The sequence below is a fragment of the Miniopterus natalensis genome, chromosome 14 (genome assembly GCF_054644295.1).
Source record: "Miniopterus natalensis isolate mMinNat1 chromosome 14, mMinNat1.hap1, whole genome shotgun sequence".
In the NCBI taxonomy this organism is placed as follows: Eukaryota; Metazoa; Chordata; class Mammalia; order Chiroptera; family Miniopteridae; genus Miniopterus; species Miniopterus natalensis.
This window is the reverse complement of record NC_142094.1, coordinates 43,355,281-43,378,245: the sequence shown is the minus strand read 5'-3', so window position 1 is coordinate 43,378,245 and position 22,965 is coordinate 43,355,281. Positions and strand designations below refer to the sequence as shown.

Here is a 22,965-nt window from a genome sequence, read left to right as displayed (position 1 = left end):
TCCCACCTAGGATCACTTCCGGCTGACCCGGAAATTGTTCTGGTCATTTCCCCACACCCCCCCCCCCTTCATCCGCTGTCACCGGTTGCTCTGCGAAGTAAGTAGTAGTTTACTCTTGTCCACCCCAGGGTGACTTGCTGGGCCTGAAGTGGACCTTGCCCCAGACCGGGGAGTGGGGAGGGGTCCTCAGGGCAGGGTCCGGACACTTGGTCCCTCGTCTGGCCTCCAGCTGGGAGTCGCGAGCACGCTCCAGCTGCGACCGCGGCGGGTGCCCTACACCTGCTAGAATCTTCTCCACCCCCAGCTGTGAGGCCGAGACTCCCCCAGTTCCGGAAGGCGCCGCACACCTGCTGTGGCCGTGCCCCATCTTCCCTCAGCTGCAGCTGCGGGGCTGAGCACTCCCATGCCGAGAGGCCTGCGACCAGGGCAGATGCAGGGTGTTCCGCCTGCCTCCCTAACTTCCCACCTTACACCCGCACCCCCAGGTTTTTCTCTGCGGGTCAGTGATGGGAGTAGAAAAAGATTATGTGGAGTTTGTGCAGATTCACCCAATCTCCACTCCTCTTGGGAGCCCAAGTCCTTCCTAAAGATGTAGCTCCATTTCCTAAGTTGGCATCCCCTTTTGATAACCCTTTTGGGATGCAGCAGGGCAGACACTGCACTGACTCTTTAGAGCAGCCCATCTGAGGAATGATACTGTTTAGTACCCCTCAAAAATTCCCCCAATAGTTCCATTCATCCCCCTATTTTCTCCAGTACTCTGACTTGGAAAGGCTGATGAGTGGAGAGCTAGGCTAACCCAATGAAATTCAAATGCGTTTTGGGAGGCCCTGGGGAACTGGGCTGCTGCCGCCAAGGCCTGGTCAGTAGAGATACCACCTCCATAGGCAAAGAGGTTGAGGAACCTCAATTCTGGGTGTCCACATGACAGCTGCCTTCATCAACCCTCGGATAGAAAGGCCAGGATCTAGCCATATGTCAATGGACCCCAGGGGCATCTTGAAGGCATTTCCCAAGCGGAAGAAAATTCATACCAGTCCATCATCAAAAACACTTGCAAAGATTCCCAAGAAGGAAGACGGAGAAGGAGCAAGAGGTAAGCGGACCCAATCTCAGAACCCTCATGTGCCCAAACTTTTAGAGTTTCTACATTGTTTATGGCCAGAATCAGATATTAGAGCTGAGTCTGCCCACCCAGGACCTGCAAGTTGGTTTATACCTGCTTTTTACTAAGCTTGGTCCCAGGTCCTTGACAGACCACTTGCTGTGTTATCTTCTACCATTAATCTTCCACCTGAGACCTCCATTAATCAGAAAATATTCCCTGGTCCCTAAGGAAATGACCAGCAGAATCCTTTGCTCTCCAGGAGATTGCCTGTAGTGGGGAGGGGGGAGTGCAGAAATCCATCTCAGGTCCCTGGAGTTATAAGATACTTTGCAGCCAAACTGACAAATAGATGGCAAAAGCTTACATCGGGTGGGAAGGATCTATTAGATTGTACAGCCTATAATAGCAAGACATGTATGCCTTGTGCCTGGTATACAGTAGGGATCTATTAATACTTGTTGAACAAATAAATGAACAAAGTGACTTACAGGATGCCTACAATGTGTCAGACACTGCTCTAATTTGCCCCTTACATCAAATGATAGCCCATGAGGAAAATTAACTATGTGCTTGTGATGGAACTCCCAGAAGGCAGGTTATCTGAATGGAAGGAAAATGATTGTTTGGGGGGTAGGGGACTATAACAGTATTATTCAGGTCATGTGTGTAAGTTAAGACAATAGGCATATGGATATCTCCTCCACAGAGTGGCTGAGCTCCGTGCGGGCCCATGTTGTGCCCACTGGCATTGGGCGAGCCCGGGCAGAACTCTTTGAGAAGCAGATTGTCCAACATGGTGGTCAGATATACCCTGCCCAGGCCCCAGGGGTCACTCACATTGTGGTGGATGATGGCATGGACTGTGAGCGAGCCCTTCGCCTCCTTAGACTGCCCCGGCTGCCCCCAGGTGCTCAGCTGGTTAAGTCAGCCTGGCTGAGCCTGTGCCTGCAGGAGAGAAGGCTGGTGGATACAGCAGGATTCAGCATCTTCATCCCTAACAGGTGGGCTGGTCCCAGTCTTTCCTCAGATGTTTTTGGGCAGCATCTTGAGCTCTTTCCTTGAGTTATTAAAAATAATTCATTGTCTTAATTGAACACATTAGAAAACCAAGGTTTCTGAGTAGAGAAGGATTGGGAGCAGAGATAGGGTGAGACCTTTGGTGCCTTAACTTCCCATCACCATCCCTACAGGTACCTGGACCAACCACAGCTCAGTAAGGCAGACCAAGACTCTTCTACTCCTGGAGCCTGTGAGGCTCTGCTCAGGACAGCCCCCTCTCTTCCCCCTACTCCCACTAGACCTGTATCTCCTCCCCAGAGGACAGAAGAAGCTCCAAGCACCCAAGCCCAAGTAAGGAGCCTTTCAGCCCCCACAGTTCCCTTTCCCTGGCAACGAGATCACAGAAACAGGGAGGGCCTAGTGATTGTTCAGAAAGTCCAGTGCCCCTGAGAGAGGAGAGCTCTCTTTATTGTGAACCTATTTAACTCTTCCCAACATTCATCACTCCTGTATTTGCCCAGATCATGTCTACCACATGCCACTAGGCATTCTAGGGCTGGGACCAAGGAAATCAAATGGAATACAGCCCCACACTTAGGAGACCCAAGTCTGATGCAGAAGACCCAGCCTAATTCTTGGGCCTAACCAGGAGACTCAACCCCCACCTTCGAGAAGCATTCATGGGAGACAGGAATTTATTGTCTCTTCTTCTTTACCTCAAGCCCGACTCCAATGATGAAACCAGTGATGGGGAAGAGACCCAGGTTAGCACAGCTGATTTGGAAGCCCTGATCAGTGGCCGCTACCCCATCCCCCCTGAGGGAGATGGTGAGCCTAGCCCAGCTCCTGCGGGTTTGGATAAGTGGGTCTGTGCACAGCCTTCAAGTCAGAAGGCGACTAACCACAACACCCACATCACAGAAAAGCTGGAAGTGCTGGCCAAAGCCTACAGTGTTCAGGGAGATAAGTGGAGGGCCCTGGGCTATGCCAAGGCCATCAATGCCCTCAAGAGCTTCCACAAGCCTGTCACCTCCTACCAGGTACCTGGGGCCCAGGGCACGGTATGCAGAGGGGTGGGATGTGGTCTTCTCTTTACTGGCTAGAGGTTGGTGGAGGCATCGGTCGCAAGTGGGGATCAGGTGGAGTGGTTAAGATTTTATGGTATCTGGGACTTGCACAAAAGGAAAAAATGGGGAGATTGATGAAAGCAGATTGGCAAAATCTTGATTATTATAGAGGCTGAGTAATGGTTACTTGAGGGTTTATTACACTGTTCTCTCTACTTTGGAGTTTTTTCCATAATAAAGTTTTAAAAACATTTAGACTCTGGAGGCCAACAGACCAAGGTTTGAATTCTGTTTTCCATCATTCACTACCTGTATGACTTTAGGCAAGTTACTTAAACCCTTTGAGTGTCAGTTTCCTCACCCAGTAAAAAGGGACTAAGAATAGTAACAAAGTCAGTGTTCTCTGAGGACTAAATGAGGTGATCTCTGTAGTGCACAACCTGCTATACAGTAAGGCCTCAGTAAATGTTAGCTCTCACTGTTGTGATGGTGATGGTAACTAGAATCACCATTATTGCCTTTTCTCTACTTCATGTGCAGATATCCACACACACCCCCCCACCACCCCCCGGGAAGCAAAAGACAAGTTAAGCAGCCCATTCCATCCAAACTTCTCATCTTCAGTTGTGCCCAAGCTTTACACAGACATTAGTTGCCAACTGGCCAGGCTGGCTTTTACTCATACATCTGCTAAAGGAGTCAGCTTCCCCATCCTCTGGCCCTCCCCCTCCCATCTTCTCACTGTTTTTTCCTGCCTCTGCCAACCCCTTCCTCTAGGAGGCCTGCAGTATCCCTGGGATTGGGAAACGGATGGCCGAGAAGATTGTAGAAATCCTAGAGAGTGGACACCTCCGGAAGCTAGACCACATCAGCGATAATGTGCCTGTCTTGGAGCTTTTCTCTAATATTTGGGGAGCCGGAATCAAGACTGCCCAGATGTGGTACCATCAGGTCATACCTTGTCCCAGCCCCATCTCAGTTTTTCTGTGTCTCAGAGCTCCTGACCTACAGTTCTCTTACCCTGTCCTCTTATGGTAATGGACCCAGACTATAGGGAGACCATTTATCAAAGGGTCCAGGGCTCATGTAAACCCCTCTCCTACCTCCCAGAACTGCCCTGTTGCTTGGTATACTTGAGGCATTAATCTATGGCAGAGACAAGAAGTATGCTTCTCTGCCTCCCAGACCAGCAAGGGCCATTCAGAAGAGATCAGGCCTCAGGGCTGAGTATCCAGAGCAGTGGTTCCCAAATCTGGCCTGCCCAGATTCACCCCCAGACTGATGGAATCATGAACCAGTATTTTTGGATTGTGGCAGGGCTGGCCTGGGGCATGTCTTCCATTCCCCCTGTCTTTCTCAAGTTCCACTGATTACAGACCCAACTGCTCCTGGGGTAGGTCCTGCCTCAGGTCTTCCTTGGAGTCTGAGGGTGATGAAAGCCTTGTGTATATGTTCATTCACTGCCTCTTCATTGATCCTGGTTCCTCATAGTGCCCCAACTGGCTTCTTTTCTCCAGGGTTTCCGGAGCTTAGAAGACATCAGCAACCAGGCCTCCCTAACTACCCAGCAGGCCATCGGCTTGAAGCATTATGATGACTTTCTGGAACGCATGCCCAGGGAGGAAGCTACAGAGATTGAACAGACAGTAAGTAGGTGTCTCAGAGCAGTGAGGAGAGCCAGGCCCTGCTGTAAGGTCATGGCCTGGCTCAAAGCCAAGAGCTCCTGATCCCTCTGCTGGGAAGCCTAACAGACAGAGGAAGCTGTGGGTCCCCAGAGGTTAGGACGAGGGAAGGAAGAACAAGTCTAGACTAAAGCTATGGGTCTAGAGGAAGAGTGGGTAGCTTTGGTAGGGAACTGCTTAAGGATATTGGGGTTTGAATTGGGCTTGGTTAGAGTGGGTCAAAGCAGAGGTCCTTAACATTTTTTGACTCACAAACTTCTTTGAGAACCTGGTGAAAACTATGGACTCTTTCTCTGTAGTAGTTGTACAGATGTACAGTTTTATATCTCTTCCCAGACATACGGACTTTCTGAAGGCCACTGTTTGGGTTAGAGTTAGTGAAGAAGCCCAGTGCCAGTAGGATTAAGTTTGTGCCAGTAGGTTAAGTTTGGGGTTAGAAGAAAGCTAGATCAAGAGGTGAGTTAAGGTTAGGCCTAAATTAGGAGTAGGGTTTTCTTAGTGTTGGATGCTTTTGGTTAAGATTCGTGGTTGTCCTAGAAATAAGGTTTGGCCAAGATTAGGGTTTGGTTTAGAATTGGGTTACAGATCAAGTTCATATAATTAGTGTTGGGATTAGGGCCTGGTTGCTATGGATAAGGTTTGCTCACTGTGGTCTAGCATTCTGATAGGGTAGGACTCCACAGGAACTCTGTGGACAGCTTAGATGAAATCAGTCTCTAGCTCTTCTCCAGGCCACAGGAATCTGAGGCTAGCGAAGGATGGATGAACAGGCCCCTTTGTTCACCCGTCACCAGGCCATGGTGTCAGTGATGACACCATCACTCAGCCACGGTGTCCAGGCAAGGAGAATGCCTCAGTGAGCCTCTGGGCCCCCCTCCTACCTTGCCCACTCCCCCCGTTGAAGGGCTCCAGCCTTAGGAGTTTTTGATGGGATTACTCACCCTAGGCCTCCACCCATCTTCTTGGGGGGCTCAAGAAGAGAGTGAGGGGATTAGCAGAGCTGCCTATCCAGAGAACTGAGGTGTCATGGTTGAGGGTATCCAAGGCCCCAGAAATCTGTGTCCTGGGGTGGAAGCGGAGGTGATCTGCATATGAAAGGCCTTAGTGTCCCTGGGGTAGGAGCTAATGGGCTTATCCCTCTCAATGAGGGATGACCCTTCAGCTGACAGTCTCCTCTGTTACAGCTCCTTCCTCGCTCAGCCCCATTCCTCCAAGTAAGGATGTGGACATGGCTCAGATTTGCCTCCCTCCCCTCCCCTCCCCTCCCCTCCCCTCCCCTCCCCTCCCCTCCCCTCCCCTCCCCTCCCCTCCCCTCCCCTCCCCTCCCCTCCCCTCCCCTCCCCTCCCCTCCCCTCCCCTCCCCTCCCCTCCCCTCCCCTCCCCTCCCCTCCCCTCCCCTCCCCTCCCCTCCCCTCCCCTCCCCTTTCCTCCTCTCATGACAGATGCAGCTATGTTTCTGGGCTCCATTTCCCCCCAGTCCTGGCCCCCCCAGCCACCTGTTCAGGCCTCAAGCCCCAACTCATACTCTGCCTGAGTACCAAATCCATAGGTACTAGGGCTTCTGAGACCTGGCTGAGGGCTTTCAAACACTGGCCCTTCATCCTAAGTGGAGTTTCACAGACCTGGCACATGGGTTGGGGCAGGGGCCAAGAGAAGGTATGTCTTTGCTCTGAAAGGGTCCTAGAGGGAAAGATCAGTGCTTTCCCTCAGAGTGAGAGTAGACACCTTCTTATATCTCTTAGACTGCCTCCTGCAGTGTGCACACGTTTTCTTCTCTTCTGTCCTAGTGAAGCCAAAGAACTGCTGCTCCCCAGCATAGATCTCTAGCCTCTGTTCCCTGGGGCCCATTTCCTCAGGCTTCCGTCACTCTTCCAGGGATTGGTTTGGGCATAAGCTGGGAGGTGGGTTCCTGAGTCAGGGAAGGACCTCGTGCTGACATAGGAGAGGAACTCCTTGAAGGGCTTAAGATCCACAGCCCCTGAGCCCTCACTGCTCTTTCCTAGGTCCGGGAATCAGCTCACGCCTTAAACCCTGGGCTGCTGTGTGTGGCATGTGGTTCCTACCGGCGGGGAAAGGCAACCTGTGGTGATGTGGATGTGCTGCTCACTCACCCGGATGGCCGATCTCACCAGGGCATCTTCAGTCGCCTGCTTGACAGCCTTCGGCAGCGAGGTATAAGCTCTATCTCTGGGTGAGCAGATTGGGAGGGGGGCAGGGCTAGGTGGCCCCCAGGAGGAAGAGCCTCAAAGTTGTAATCTATAGGCAGGAAGCAGGGGAAGGTTGTTTAATGAGAATCCCACCTTGTGGCCAGAGCCATTGCAGGGAAGAGATAAAACGGCCCTATACCACACAGGTGCTCAGTACCACTTGCAGGTTGAGTGTCTCATCTGAACTTTCTGTGACACTGTGGGGGATGGGAGGACTTTCTATGCACATTTTACAGGTAAGAGGACAGGCCCAGAGAAGGTAAGGTCACCCAGCAAGTAAACGGGTGATCTGGGACTAGAGGACCCTCAATGATCAAGAGAGAGCTGGGAGGATGGGATGGGTCAGGGCCTGGCTCCTAGTCCTCCCAGCAGCCCTCCTGTGTTGGGCCAGGGTTCCTGACTGATGACTTGGTGAGCCACGAGGAGAATGGTCATCAGCAGAAGTACCTGGGTGTGTGCCAGCTCCCAGGACCAGGCCGACGGCACCGACGACTGGACATCATCATTGTGCCTTACAGCGAGTTTGCGTGCGCCCTGCTCTACTTCACCGGTTCTGCCCACTTCAACCGCTCCATGCGGGCTCTGGCCAAGACCAAGGGCATGAGCTTGTCAGAGCATGCCCTCAGCACAGCTGTGGTGCGGAACCCCCGAGGGCTCAAGGTGGGGTCTGGCCAAGTGCTTCCCACCCCCACTGAGAAGGATGTCTTCAGGCTCCTAGGCCTCCCATACCGAGAACCAGCTGAGCGGGACTGGTAACCCATGATTGAGGCAGAGGGGGCACCTAGCTGGATCAGCTGCCCCACCTGGCCATCTAGTATTCCCCTCTAGCCTTGGCTGGCTAAACTTCACCACTTTGACCACCAGCTCCCTGGGCTTGAGGGAAAGGGCCAACCTGGCTCCCAGGATCTGCCCAGCCCTCCTCCGGCAAGAGCAGGCTGCCCTCCCTTCTACTACACAACTGCCCTTGGTAGAGTTTTGCCCATGGCTCCTTGCCCCATTTTAAGCAGGAACAGGTGACTGGTTTGAAGCCAGCTTCCTGTGCTGAAGGCCCAGGCATCCCCCTTCTCTACCCTGAGGATGGCCTAGCTTCTGGGGTTGGGATGGGGCCTACGAGGGAGAGGCAAGCAGCTATGGCCCAGCATTACCCAAAACCCTTTGGAGTAGGAGAATGAGCCACTCCGTGTACTCCCTCCCCCCACCCCACTTTCTGTGCAGCTGGAGGTGTTGGGAGAGGGTGCGCCAGGCTCCATGAGGACAGCATTGGAAGGCCCGGGAGCCCAGTAAAGTGCATTTGACATTCAACTTGCCTAGTGTCTGTGAGCTGCTGTAGCCCCTGCCTGCCTTCTTCCAACTAAGTGGGGATGGAGATGGGAGCCTAGAAAGGCAAGTTAACTGCTCTCCACATAGGCCAGACCTGAGTTAGCTCCTGAACTCAGAAGGGCACTGATGGATGTTAAAAGGGGAAATTCATGGAGTCAGGCATTTAGGAGTGGCTGTCTACCCATCAGACTCATCAGTATGCCACTGACAGGAGCTAAGGCAGTCAAGGAAGGCTGCCTGGAGGAGGGAAGGGGCAGGCTGGCAGGGAAGTAGCCTATTTGAGAGAGGTAAGCAGGTTCTGGAGATAACTAAGGAACCCGGTTTAGAGGGGCTGCTGTGTGCTGGGAATCAGGAGAAGGCTGGGCTGGTGGAGGACTGAAAGTCAAGCTGAGGGGCTTAGTTCGATAGAGCAGATAGGAGCAAGTGCAACTAGTGGCATCAAGATTGTTTTCAGAGGCTTGACCTTGCAGAATGGAGAATTTGGTGAGGGGAGAAGAGGGATATGGGGGATTTTGAGGCTAAGCGTAAGGGGAACTCAGGACATAGAGATGGGCTCAAACCTGAGTGCATTGGCCATGAGGCAGGGTGGGGTAGGTTGCTGAGTTCTTCGTCTCTGTCAGTAACTTGCAGATTCCCAGAGCTGGCCTTTGTTGGCCTGGTTTCAGTCAGGGGATCCCAGCAGCCTTAGAGTGAGCCCTCCAACTCTAGTTCAGAACCCTGAAGTCTAAGCCATGGGGCTTTATCTGCATGGGCCATGCAGGGAAGGAACCAAAAGCCCATAGAGTCTGTGGGCCCCTTTCACAGCTCAGTACCACCCAGAGAACACCATCAAATGCCCGGAAACCTCTGTGAGGGGTGAACTTCTCCCTCAGAGCTTCTATTCCCAAGGAGGTGTGGCTGTGCAGGGCCTGGAGTGGACAGGAGGAGCTGGGAAATCCTGCGACCCCCAGGTGTTAGGGCTGCTTTTGTCCTTGCCCCAGGTCTGCTAGTTCTACTCTGGACTGCACCCTCAGTCCTGCCCCCATCCCTAGCAAGGTCAGAGTTGACAGAAGCCCAAAGCCAAGGCTAGGAGAAGAGAACCAGTGGCTCTTAGGGTAACGTGGCCTGTTAACCCCTTCGTACACACAAGGCATTCCCAGAACCATGGGGAAGGATAGTGTTGACTTCTGTGTCTGAAACCAGGGGCCCCCATTCCTGCCATCACCATCCTATCAAGAGACTCAATTCCAGAGACTGTCTTCAGTCCAAACAAACTCCTGATTCCGCCTTCTGGCAAGGGCAACGGAATCATGGGATATAAAGGGAGAGTGCCTATGTCCTCCAGAGAGATCCACCCTGAGGGTGGTATCATCTTGGCTGCGCAATCTGACACACAAGCCCAGGAAAAGAGCTGATAGAGGGGTTTCTATGTCTGGAGAAAGGCTGCCCGGTTTGGGGGAGGGGTGGTTCTCTGAGTCCAAATGGAGCAGAATGGTTGGGAGATTCCCCAGCCACTTCAGAGCCTGGACCTGGTTTTTAGCCCAGCACCCCATCCTGTTGGAAAGGGAGACTGAATTCAGAGCACTGGTTGGAATTGGCATTTTGTCCAGCAACTGAGCACCCCCAAATCACCACCCAATCACCACCTGGTCCTGAGGAGAAGGAGATGGGCACCACAAGCTTGCTTCCTGCCCCTAGTCCAGCCATTGTCACTCTATCCCTGAGCCAGAGCTGTCCCTGGTCAGACCACACGTGTAGTAGAATAATGGTCCCCCATAGGTGTCTACGTCCTAATCCCTGATACCCTGAATGTGTTACTGATGAAAAGGACCTTGCAGATGTGCTTAAGGCTGATTTTGAGTTGAGATTATCCTGGATTATCCAGTGGGCCAATCTAATCATGAATCCTTAGGAGTGGAGAACATTCCCCTGCTAGAATCAGGGAGAGAGGTGAAAAAAGGTCAGAGAGGTGATGTTCTGGCTTTGATGATAGAGAAAGGGGCCACCAGCTAAGGAATGTGGGTTGCTTCCAAAGCTAGAGGAGGCAAGGAAACAGATTCTACTCTAGTGCCTTTATAATGGAGTGCAGCCCTGTCAACACCTTGATTTTATTCCAGTGAGACCAGTATCAGGCTTCAAAACAATAGAACTGTGTGGGAATAACTTTGTGTTGTTTTAAGCCACTAAATGTGTGGTGACTTGTTACTGCAATAACAAAGGACTAATAAATAGACAGGTGTCTTGGTTTCTCCTGTACAAAGTGAACAGGCCCGGCTGTGAGGTGGAAGAGGTCCCTGAAGTGTGGTGGGGTGTGGGGAAGGGGAGGGAGCCTCATATGCCTAGAATAGGGGAGGGTCAGGTGGTAGGTAAAGCCCTGGGGCCCAGCCTTCAGACTGACTGCCAATCTGAGCCTCCCTCAACATCAGTTTCCCTCTCACACTTTGTGTCCAAGATACAATCCTTTCTGGGCTACTCTGCCCTTACCCTACCAAACTGGGAGCCTCATCTTTTCCCAAGGCCTGGGGTGATGACATTTACCTTGGCCCAAGACTTGCACTGAAAGGGGAGCAAGATAAGGCCAAAGTTTACTCATGGGTTCTGGCTGCTCATGGGGGAGCAGCTATAGGGACAGGGGCCTCCCTGGCCTGGAGTGAACATGGCAAGGTGGGCAAGCCCAGCCATGTCCTGCCCTCCAGGATCTAAGGTCTGGGAATGGAAAACACATGCCTTTTGTCTTGCTTCTCCAGGAGAATTCATGAATTCCTGTCCCTGTAAATGGAATGGGATGCCTTTTGCCAGGACTAGGAACTGCAACTTGGAAAAGACATTGGCTTTACTCTCTTCACTTCCCCAAAAGGAGAGCACTTTTTCAGGACCCTCCTACCATCTCAGAGATCAGCCTCACATGGAAACTACAGCTGTTGGGGTACCTAATGCTACCTAGACTCTGCAGACACCCAGGAACTGCCCAGGCCCAGGATGGGCTCAGCCCCAAGATCTTTAGCTCAATGTCCACTGTAGCCTTGAGTCAAGGCACTGGCCAGCTAATTTTCCAGAGCCCTTGAGCCATGGGCAATCCTGTTTCTGAGCTGAAGCCCCAAAACTGGCCTGAGACTGGGCAAGGCCTCATCTCCATCATCTGAATGGGGGACTCTGCACACCCTGGTCCCCCACAATGGAGGTCAGTGCAGGCCAGAAAAGATCTAGAGGGAACATTCCTGAAAAAGGCCGGAAGGTGAGGAGAGGACCAAGGGTTATGGGACTATGGAGAGGCTCTGAGGATGCCACTGGGGGACAGTACAGTTGACCCTCCATATCTGCAGGTTTTGCACCTGCAGATTTAACCAACTGCAGATGGAAAATATTTTTTTAAGTTACATTGTTGCTGATGTGTACTATGTAGTCAGGCCTATGATGGTTGCTTCTTACTGACCATGTACAGACTTTTTTCCTGTCATTATCCCCTAAACAATATAGCATAAGAACTGTTCACAAAGCATTTCATTGCTTTGGGTATTCTAAGTAATCTAGAGATGATTTAAAGTGTACCAGAGGATGTGTGTAGGTTATATGCAAATGCTGCACCATTTTATAAGGGACATGAACATCTGAAGATTTTGTTATCCATGGGGGTCCTGGAACCAATCCCCCACCTATACTGAGGGGGCACTGTACAGGCACCAGGGGAGGGGTCACTGCTGGCTGCTTGAGTGGCAGTGGAACCTCTACCTGGCCCTTTGCTCTGTTGGACTCAGGCCTGGCCCTGACAGAGCAGGCTCAGGGTCCCAGAAGTAGTGATCATTTTACAGGAGACCCCCAGCCCCACTGCCCTCATCCAGGTGGGCTCAATTCCCTCAGCTGGGCTGTCACTGTGTTCACTCTGTTCATTTGCTTATGTGCCTAATGTGCATTTCCAGGCCCTGTGTGTGCGCTGCATGTTCATAATTTTGCATCTGCATATGTGTGTGGGCAACGGGCTGTATGTCAGTATGTCTGTCTCTCTAGAGCTCCGTGTGCATGCCCCTATGTTGTCAAGGGCTCAGGCAGGGCCCGGGGCCTGGAAGGAGGGTCCCTGGAGTCCCCCATGGTGCCAGGCAGAGACTGCAGAAGGTGGTGGGATGCCGGCTGGGCGCTGGACTCTGGGTCCTTGTGTCCGCGGAGGCCGCAGGGCGGGCGGCCTGCGTCAGCCTTGAGCGGCCATCAATAGCGTGCGGTTAATTAATTTGATGGGAACAGCAGGGACCGCCGTTTGCATTTAGTGAAGTTCCAGGAACTTCCAACCTCATCTTCATAATTGGCCTCATAAATTGTAAGAAAGAGAGAGATCAGCAAAGCGGGAGGGAGGAGGGGCCGCCCGTCCGTCCTTATTTAATTTTATTGCTGAAATTCATCTTTTTAGCCTCCTCCGGAATCGGCTCTCCCTGCCGGATTTGCCTAATCATGATAAATTAATATTCATTTCCCCACCTCTTACCCAGCTCCCGCGCCTGGATGGCGTTGGGGAGGGTCTCCTTCCAGCCCCTCTGCCAGGCCTGGGGTGGGAGCTTGGGGGGCGGGGAACACGAAGGGGAGCTTGCATGCAGAACAGAAAGGGTAGCCTGGGGAGGGCTGAGGGGGAGCCTGGAAGAAGCCGTGTCTGTTACCCTGGGGGGTGGGGGTGATCAACTCTGGCTCTCAGATGAGGGGCTCCTGAGGTCTCTGTTTCTTGCTGGGCAGGGTCAACCCAGAGGGTCCAGGGTGCCAGGCTGGGCCTGGGGGGAGGGCCAGGAAGTGCTCTTTTGGAGAGTCAGAGGCTGAGACTGGGGGCAGACAGGATGGATTTGCGAGATGAATTTTAAAGGCCAGCTTGAGCTGAGAGGTTGGTTTCTCACCTGACCTGGTCTTTGCCCCACTGCCCCACCAGCCAAGTGCAGGCCAGCTTGCCTCTGCAGACTCCAGGGGGACTCATCCTCATCTGGGGCCTCATAGGCACCAATGATCTCTGACCAACAGAAGCAGCCTCTCTGCTTCCCCTCAGCGCAGCCCAGCTGGATGGATGGGCCCCTTACACTGTGTCCCTTGGCTGTGCCGTGCGACTGTGCCATCTACCGCTCTTCCTCAGTAAGGCCCTTTTGAAGGCCTGCAGGAGGGTATTGCTGGGGAGGATAATGCAGTCCTGCCCTTCTCTGGGCAGGGGGCCCCTGAAGTCCAAAAGGTCAAAATTCTCTGTCTTCTTGCATCACAATTAGTATGTATGACCTGGAAGGAATTTTAGATTTCATCCAGCCCCTTGGCCCATTTTCAAGATGAGGAAACTGACAACGAGAGACGGGAGGTGACTGGCCCAACATCTCTCACAGAAGTCAGGGGGGCTGAGACTAGGAGTGAGGGATACTTCCACCCACCTTGGAGGCTGGGTGTGGTGGGCAAGATTGGCAGAAAGACCCCCAGTGACCCTTGCTCTTGTAGAACCCCCTTTCCTTTTGAGTGAGAGTGGAGACTTTCAACCATGATAAGGCATTACTCCCATGGTTATGTTACCTTATATGGCAAAAGGGGGGTTATCTGGGTAAGCCTAGTCTAATCATGTGAGCCCTTTAAAAGCAGAGTTTTCTCTGGCCAGTAGCAGAAGGGGCAGTCAGGGAGATTCAAAGCATGAGGAAGATTTGCCCCGCCTTTGCTGGCTTTGCAGATGGAGGGGGCCTTATGCAAGTACCAGGGAGAGTCCTCAAGGAGCTGAGAGCAGCCTCCAGCTGACAACCAGCAAGGAAATGGGGACTTTAGTCCTACAACCACAGTGAACTGTATTCTGCCACCAACAAGAATGAACATGGAAGCTGATCTTCCCCAGAGCTTCCAGTTAAGAGCTCAGCCCAGCCAACACCTTGATTTCAGCCTTGTGAGACACTACGAAGAGAATTCAGCTGAGCCTGCTGGGACTTCTGGCCTACAGAACTGTGAGAGTAAATGGGTCTCATTTTAAGGAGCTAAGTTTGTGATAATTTGTTATGCAGCAACAGAAAACTAATACATAAGACTTAGTGAAAGGGTGTCTTCGGAGGCTCCCGTGATAGGGGAGGAGATGAAGTTGGGAGAGGTCTGGGGCTCTGTCTTAATGCCATGTCCCTCCCTCCATATTCCCACATGGCCACAAGTGACTAGAGCTGCTCCCCAGTTGCCAAAGTCCTCACCACTCTCTGTTGTTTTCCCTGGGACCAAATCTTGGTAAAGCATTTATATTTATGACTCCTGCCAGGTGGAGTCCTTGACAGGAGGAGTTCCTGTGGAGTTGGGTTGGGCAGAGCCTTCTAGGAATGTGTTCACTATGGGCCAGCTGATAATTTGGTACCTTTCAAACCAGAATTCTCCTCCCCCTCCCAAACCAGGGTTTTTTAAAAAAAAATTATTCATGGGGCCTCTGTGGGTACTGGTCAAAGATGTTTTGATTCCCAGTGGAAAGCACCAACTTCTTTGGAGGCTGAGGAACACCAGTTGACATTTTGCAAGTTATGGAAAGAGTCTCCACTGAGGAGACCTGGGCTAGCTGCACCAGGTCTCTGGTTTATTTCAGCAAGGTTTCAGCAGTGTTTATTGATTGACTCCTGAGCCTGGCCAGTCACCCTTAACCCAGTCCTGCACATGGATTATATCATGTAACCTTCCCAATAGCCTTATGGGCAGTTGTATTATCTCCATTTTGCAAATGAGGATAGTGAGGCCCAGAGAGGTTCATTCACTTGTGCTAAATCACACAGTTCATGAGGAACAGAGCTGGGTTTCAACTTAGATCTCTGACCCAGGAAGCCCAGCTGTTTTCCTTGGCTCACCCCTGGGAGTGCCTCTAGAACAGATCTAACTGGGTTTTCTCTCCTAACCTTGGAAGCTCCCTTATTCTCCCAGGTAGCCAAAGCTTTTCAGAGTCTATGGTGGGCTCTAATGCTGATGTTGAGGGACACAGTCCTTGGCCCTGAAACCTGGGGTTTTGAATCAGCAAATGCCCACTTGCCCTGACCGCCCACCTCTATTAGGGAATTAGTGGTGTTGGGGGGAGGAGGCACAGGTTCCTAAGCTCTAGCCCTACTGGAGGCATGGGTCCTGGTTCTGTAGCTTACATATATCCCCATGCATGCTTCTCCTGACTCCCATGGCCCACACATGTGTCCCTGTACAAACCTGACCCTTTCCCTTCATTATCTCACACATGTCCCTGCATATGCCTGGCCCCTCCCTCACCACCCCCACATGCCTGACTTGTTGCCACATGGACTCCACATAGGGTCTCATTGGTCCTTGCCTAAGACATCCCCTCCCCCCAGCTCCAAGCTTCCCCTGAGGAATCATCTCTCATCATCATAACCTTGAACTCAGCACTGTATGGGAGCATTTTGGGGCTAGTTTGACCTCTGCTCAGGCCACCTTACCTACCTGCCAGGCCAGACACTCCTTGGAAAGAGATTATCCCCTGCCTGCCCCCTTCCTCTCAAGCTGTGTGATGGGAAGAAAACCCAGCACCCTCAGGGTCTAGTCCCGGAGTGAGGGCCCAGGGGCCGTGCCCTTCCTCTCCCAGCCAGAGAATAGTCCTGGAACTTTGGGCAGCCCCAGTTCCCACCTCAGGGGCCAAGAACTGCAGTCCCCACCTCAGAGCTGAGAACCAATGTCCCCCATCTTAAAAGCATCCCTGAGCCTCCCCCACCCAAGTTCTTGCGGAAGCCTGGTCCAAGTGATGGAGGAGGTCCCCAGGGAGATGGCCTGAAGGAACCCCACCTGCTGCCGTGTGAAGTATATTCTCCGACTGCAGATTCTCCTCCAGAACTTGGCTCCATGGGCAAGAAAACCGTCTCTCACCCTGGCCGGGTAGCTCAGGTGGTTAGAGCTTCGACCTGACACACCAAGGTTGCCTGCAGGGTGGATCTCCAGTCAGGGCACAGACAACAACCAGTGAATGCATGGATGGGTGGAACAACAAATCGATGTCTCTGTCTCTATGTCTCTCTCTCTTTCTTCCTCTCTCTCTCTAAAATTAATAAGTAAAAAAATTTTAAAGAAAACGCTCTCTCCGCGCTTCAAGTTGTGTCTTTCTGGATCTCACTCCCGCCGCCCCATAGGAAAGACAAACGGGCCTCTCTGGGGCCTGGAGTGGGAGTGGTTGCTCCGAAGCAGGGGGTCAGGGGACTGCTCCAGGGGGTATCCCCGGGGCAGGGGCGCCGCTGCAAACGGGTATCCGGTTGGCGGGCAGAAACTTGGGGTGGGCGGCGGCCGCCAGGTGTGTCGCGCAGCCAATTGGGGCGGGTGTTGAGGCCGACGAGCGCGCTTCCCGAAAGGCGCCAGCAGAGGGCGCGCGAGGACCGGCTAAGAGGTCCGGCGGCGCCGGGGCCGGGCGCGGGGAGTGGTGCAGGCGCGGGAAGGGCGGCGCAGGAACAGTCCAGCGGGGCTTCTCTCCGAGCCCGGGGGTGGGGAGTGGGGCTGGAAGGGTCGCGACTGCGCAACGGCTACGCGGCCCCTCGCAGCCCCGGAGGGGGCGGTGGATGGGGATGGGGCCCAGCAGGCCCCGCCCCGGGTGGGTTGACCCTGCGCTCACCCGTCAGGGGAGCAGGGTCTGCGGAGCCAGGACTGGCGATGTCGATGCTGAACCGAGCGGGACCCGTTTCCCAGACTCGCCTCTGGTCTGGACTCTGCTTCAGTTTTCCCCGGGTGAGTTCTGTTCTTGCTCCTGGAAGCTCTAAACTGAGGGACCAGGTGGGGCGAAGCGGCCCAATGAGAGGGAGCCAGGATCTCCCGGCACCCCTGCTCTTCCCTCGTCAGCCTCGTAGAAAAAGACGGGGCGAGGGGGAAAAAGTGAGTGGTGGAGGGAGAGGCGGCCTGGAGAAGCGAAGGGAGGGGAGCGGGAGGAGGGGGTGGGGGGCGGGGGGCAAGACGAGGGCCCAGCACCCTCAGGAAGCCCTTCTGAGAATGGGGCTCTCGCTGTATCCTGGGAACCATCGCCCTGCCCAGAGCGCCCTCCAGCCTCAGTGATTTATGGCTGGGCCAGGCCCGGCGACCTTGGACGGATAACTAATGACGGGTCAATAACGCCACAGAAAAAGTGAGCTGGCGAGGGAGGCGGGAGGAGGCCCGTCAGCCGCCGGCCTCTCCTCCCCGCATCTTCTCTCCAGTCCCGCTGCCTCTCACCGCAGGTTGCTGGGGGTTCCCGAGGGCTCTTAGCAGGTCTGGGAGGTGATAGTTACCGCAGCTAAAACACTGGGGGAGGGGGCGGAGAGCAGAACATGCTGGAGAGACCCAAAGTGGGTCACATGAGGGTGAGGGAGAAAGGTGGGGTCCTGGGAATTTTCCCTCCCATTCTGTACACAGGAACAGGAGACGGTCACATGTTGGGAAGGCAAAGTTAGCAGGTGGAGTCCCTCTCGTGCAGAAGGCAGAAATAGAGAAATAGGGGGGAACCATGGTGTGCTCTACCCGCCTCATGCCCCTTCCGCCAGCCTACGTCTCTGGAGGTGTCCCCTGCCTACCTACCCCAAGCTACCTGCAGTCAGAGTGTTTAGTTGTGGGGCACCTCATATTTGCTCTGTGTCCCTACTGGCAGGTGAGTTGTGGGACGTGGGGGCCCTGAGTCTCAACTCCTATATCATCTGGCTCTATTGAGAGCAGACCAAAGCCTCCTTTCCCCAGGTCTGCCAACTCCCCTTCTTCTGTTTGAGATCACCTGGGTAGTCTCCAGGTCCCTAGTCTATTTTCAGCACCCACCCCAGGGAACTCAGAATTGAGGGGAAGGAAGCAGCTCTCATAATACCTGACTTGATAAAATATATTTCTAATAATCCCTGTTAGCATCAAGGTGCCTGTGTAAATGAGTTTCCATCTCATAGTCCCATTTTGTGGATGAAGTTGAGGCTCCAAGAGGGACAGTCGGCAGAGGGAGGAGCTTAGACTTGAGTTCAGATCCTCTGGCTCCAAATCATAGGCTCTCCTCCCTCTGCAGGCTCATCCTTAACTCATGCCCAGCTTGGTCTGCAAAGGAGATGCCCAATGTGGGGGCCACTGAGGCAAGGGCATTCTTACCTAAAAGTGGCCACCAGGTGACAGAACCACCCTAGAGGCAGTATAGGGCAGTGACGATGGGCTAGAGCAGCGATTTTCAACCTTTTCCATCTAATGGCACAAATAAACTAATTACTAAAACCCCACGGCACACCAAAAAATGTGGGTTTTTTTTGCTGATTTGACAAAATAAATAGGTATAATTAAAATATATATATACCTTTATTGATTTCAGAGAGAGGAAGAGAGAGGGAGAGAGAGATAGAAACATCAATGATGAGAGAGTCATTGATCGGCTGCCTCCTGCAAGCCCCCCACCAGGAATCAAGCCCACAACCCAGGCATGCGCCCTGACCGGGAATCGGGCAGTGATCTCCAGGATCCTAGGTCGATGCTCAACAGCTGAGCCATGCCGGCCGGGCTACACAGGTATCATTTTGATTCATTCATACTGGACGGCTATTGTTGTGTTGGCTGTTGTCATTTTTTTTAATTTGACAATCTAGGGGAAAAGAGATCAGTACCCCTGACTAAATAATTATTGCATGTTTTAAAAATTCTTGTGGCACACCAGTTGAAAATTGCTGGGCTAGAGTAACATATTTAGGCATGCATGTACCCCTCATGGTGGGGGACTGGATGCCCAGTGTGTACATGTGTGGACTCATGTATGTCCATTCATTCATGTATCACTTATTCCTTCAACAAACAAGTATTGAGTGGTAAGCATGCGCCCTGCCCTGGGGATAAATGGGCAACACTGGGGAGCTTATATTCTAGCAAGGGAAGTACATAGGATAGGTGTGTTTTAGCAGGCACCCCTGTGCCGTGTAGTCTTGTATAGACTCACTGAAGAGTGGAAACGAGCATGGCAGAAGCATATGCGAGACCCCAGCTCCCACTCTGGGGATGGAGACACTGAATCCTCACCCATCGCCTCAACCCTCATCCAGACTCTCACACAGCCCTGGCCCCAGCCAAACTCACCGTCTCCCCTCCACCGTCTTAATCGACCTGGAAACCTGAGAGATCCCTGGCTCCAGGGCTGGCTACATAATTTTCGAGGCCCAGTGTCAAATGAAAAAAATTATTATAAAAAATTTCAAGACAGCATTAAACTCAGTACAGGGCCCTTCTAAAGGCAGGACCCCTTTCCTTTCCTTTTTTTCCCCTTTCCTTTCCTTTTTTTTCCCTTTCCCCTTTCCTTTTTTAAAATAGGTTTTTAAAATTGATTTGAGAGAGAGAGAAAGGGAGAGGGAGAGACAGAAACATCGATGTGAGAGGAACATTGAGCGGCTGCCTCCTGCATGCCCCCTACTGGGGACGGAGCCTGCAGCCCCCGCATGTGCCCTGACTGGAAATCAAACTGGTGACCTGCTGGTGCATGGGGCAACGCTCTGTCCACTGAGCCATACTGGCCAGGCATAGTCCTCTCCTTTTCTAGGTCCAGTGCTAGTTCCTACCTCCTGCGTCTCTCATGTGGACCTGCCTCCTTGCTGACTCCGTAGCCTCCAGCCCCTTCCCTGCTTAGCCTCCTGGCCCCAACCTGTCTAGGTCTCATTCCCACCACACTCACCCAATGCCATTCTCCTGGACTCCTGGCTTCCTAGGCGGGGCCCCAAACACTCCCTACACTTTCCCATTTTCATACCCCTTCCCTCAGCATTCAATTCCTTTTGAAAATAAACTCTTCCTTTAGCCACCAACTTTTCTGATTTTCCGGTTGGAAATCTCACATCACATACTATGTACTTGGGTCAAAGCACAAATCTTCTGCCTTCAGTCATAGCCATTTGTCTGGTCCCTCTGGTAGACTTAAAATCTAGATGACAGGGATGGTGTCAGATTCATCATTGCAACTCCACAGCACCTATTTGACATGTGCATGGTAGGGGCTCAGTTAATATTTGTTGATGCAGCTGTTGGTATCTTTTGTGTGTGGAGGCCCTGAACTGTGTGCACAGAGCTGTGTGTAAGGGCTCGTGTCCATGCACAAGCATTTCTGCTTATGTTTATACGCATTATCTATGCATGTGCAGGCATATTGGGAGGGTACATGTGCCCAGACAGAAGTAGTTTCTGTAGGCATGTGCACGACTTGCGGGTGTAGGGGTATGCACGGTTCTGCGTGCATGGATTTCTGTTGGTGGGTGTATACCCAGATCTGGTGGCAGCTGTATGCCCATGCATGGCACAAAAACTTGTGTCCGTGTCCTGTGAGGTGGGGGTTGTGCCTGGACAGGAGCTGCAGGTGCACCGTGAAAGGACACAGGCGGCTGGCGCGTGTGCAGGCCATGTGTGTGCACAGCTGCGTGTCCTCGCCTCCGGCAAGCAGGACGCCCAGCGCGCCCCCTGCTCCTGCCGAGCTCGCTGCTTTGTTCCTCCGCTGCAGGCGGCCGCGTGGGCTCCCGGCTCCGGCCTGGGCATCTCGGCCTGGCCCACGGTGATTGGCGGCCAGGCGGTGGCTTGGCTCCCTCCCGGGAGGGTGGAGCCGGATCAGCTCCCGTTACCGGCGCAGTGGGGTAGGGGTGGGGGTGGGGGGGCGCTAGGCCATCCATCTTCTGTTATTACAGCGTAATGGGGCTGCTCGGGCGCCCGCCCATTTGTCATCGGCCTCGTTCGCTGATAACGGGCATTTGTCATCACTTTCCTCTGCGCCAATGTCATCAGCGCTGCTGACAGGCTGGGGTGGGGGTGTCGCGTGCATGAGCACAGGCGCGCACACAGGCATGTGGGCCAGCTGGACGCAAACTCATGCCCGTATAAACAGGCACACGGAACCTGGGGGGGCACGCTGAACCTGGGGGACACATGTCCCCGTGTGTGGATCAAGGCTCCCCAGGGATGGACACACATGCAGACACACACACAGAACAGCCTCATCTGTCAAGCAGATATTCCCAGCTGGAGGTCCTCTCCCCAGTTGAGGAGACGACAGGCACTGGGGGGAAGGGCTGGTGTTCGTGGTTAATGACAGTTTGAGTGCAGGTGGCCCTCTGCCAGCTCCCTGTGTGCACACGTGTGACATCAGCCACCAACATTTATTGAACCCCCTACCCAGGCTCTACAGGCTTGTGTGTGACTGTGTCCCACTGGCAGAGTGTGGCAGCACAGGGACAGCCAAATGGTCATGCCCAGGCCTCTCAGAACAAGGACTTTGAGCAAGATGGCAGGGTTGGGTAGTGGGGTTATGGGGTGGTGGACGGGTGGTGGTCCCCCCAGTGCCTTCATCTCAACCCTTCAGAGATAGTGTGGCCTGGGAGTTACGCTTCCACTCCTGGCCCCACTCAGGCTCTGAGCCTAGGCTGGTCTGCAGCACGAGGGACTCAGGAAAGATTCAAGAAAGAACTTCCTGCCTGGAAAGGGTGTGAGGCGGTTTGGGGTAGGGATGGTGCTAGTAGCCAAGAGGGGAGCTTGGAGGGAGAGAAGGGGTCTTGTCCATGTCCTGTGCCCTCTAGGCCGCGTCAGGTACCGCCCACTCGTCTTCCTGGCGCTGCAGTCTAACGCATTCTCCTCAGGGTGGCAGAGGGGACTCCTTTAGCCTTGTCAGGGAAGGAGTGCCCCACCCCACCTCTCTGGTCCCTGGTCGTCTGGCACATATTAGGTGCTCAATAAATAACTGTTGAATGAATAAATGGTTGAAGATAGGGTGTGTGGAGGAGGTGGGAGGTGTCTTCCTAGTCCCTCCCATCCTCCCCCTAACTCCCTTCCTCACTCCTTTGTAGCCCCCCAAATTCCCCTTCTCCCCCAGCCTCTCCCTGCTGGGCTGAGGGGGCGGGGTGGGGGAAGGTCCCCTGGCAGAGCAGGGTCTGCTTGTTCCTTGTAAATGAAGACCATAATTAACATTAAATTAAGGTAATACAAATGAAGGCAACATAGAGGCTGACAAGATGAGCGTTTGGGGAGGCAGTGGGGAGAAGTGATTCATATTTTTAATTTACTGTACGGATGGGCCGTGTGGCTGGGGAGCGGGCGGCTCGCGTGGAGGGGGTGTCGCCCCGAGATGTTTGCTGGGCTCTGAGCGAGCACACAATGACTATTAAACTCAACTGTCCATATAATGGGACAGATTCGACATGATGCCCACCGGAGCCACCAGGAGCCTGGCGGGCCAGGCTGTAAATCCTGCCCACATGGCGCCACCTGCCCACCTGCCCATCTATCCTGACATGGCCCAGGTCTGGGGTAAGGTGGGCACAACCCCCAGAGGGCCTGAGAGTGGCCTTGGATGCAGAGAGTCAGGGGACCAAGCGGGTCAGGCTCTTTGGCCAAACAGTGTTGAGGGACACTAGAAGGTCAAGTCTTGTTGTGTTGGGGGTAGATGGGCCCTGGTATACTCCTCTCAGCCCCTTGGTGACAGGTGGGGCTGTGGCCCACATGTGGCCGGTTCCAGGAATGGAAGAGAAGACACTGGTGTCCCATTGTAAAGAGGGAAGCTAATCGTCATCTACATCGTTGCCATCTCGGCTCGCACTAACAAGCACCCATTCGCACCAGCCCCCACTTCTGACCTACAGTTCTCACAAGCATCCTCGGAGGATGTTTATCCCGGGTTTACACATGGGGAGACTGAAGTTGAGAGACAGGAA

General features: G+C 53.4%; 1 protein-coding gene across 6 annotated transcripts; it reads left to right on the top strand.

Annotated features, from left to right (window-relative positions):
- Nucleotides 1-62: 62 nt before the first annotated feature.
- POLL (DNA polymerase lambda) lies at nucleotides 63-12,967 on the top strand. 6 transcript variants are annotated; one of them, XM_087824522.1, is made up of 10 exons: nucleotides 67-97; nucleotides 888-1,096; nucleotides 1,815-2,109; nucleotides 2,299-2,458; nucleotides 2,830-3,147; nucleotides 3,952-4,125; nucleotides 4,692-4,820; nucleotides 6,860-7,028; nucleotides 7,455-7,699; nucleotides 11,110-11,206. In XM_087824522.1, exons 2-10 carry the CDS (start codon nucleotides 925-927, stop codon nucleotides 11,119-11,121), a joined length of 1,674 nt encoding a protein of 557 aa, XP_087680648.1. In that variant the 5' UTR covers nucleotides 67-97; nucleotides 888-924; the 3' UTR covers nucleotides 11,122-11,206. The 6 variants fall into 6 exon arrangements, with proteins under 6 accessions (XP_016075533.2, XP_087680648.1, XP_087680646.1 ...); XM_087824520.1 differs by having other exon boundaries at nucleotides 7,455-7,723; XM_016220047.2 differs by lacking the exon at nucleotides 11,110-11,206 and having other exon boundaries at nucleotides 63-97; nucleotides 932-1,096; nucleotides 7,455-10,595.
- Nucleotides 12,968-22,965: the final 9,998 nt, after the last annotated feature.

What these genes read in the sequence shown, in the direction of transcription:
- POLL (XM_016220048.2), top strand. Translation starts at nt 925, where the DNA reads ATGACAGCTGCCTTCATCAACCCTCGGATAGAAAGGCCAGGATCTAGC. An exon ending in AGACGGAGAAGGAGCAAGAG is followed by an intron (nt 1,097 to 1,814) that starts GTAAGCGGACCC and finishes TCTCCTCCACAG; the next exon opens with AGTGGCTGAGCTCCGTGCGG. An exon ending in TGACAGCCTTCGGCAGCGAG is followed by an intron (nt 7,029 to 7,454) that starts GTATAAGCTCTA and finishes GTGTTGGGCCAG; the next exon opens with GGTTCCTGACTGATGACTTG.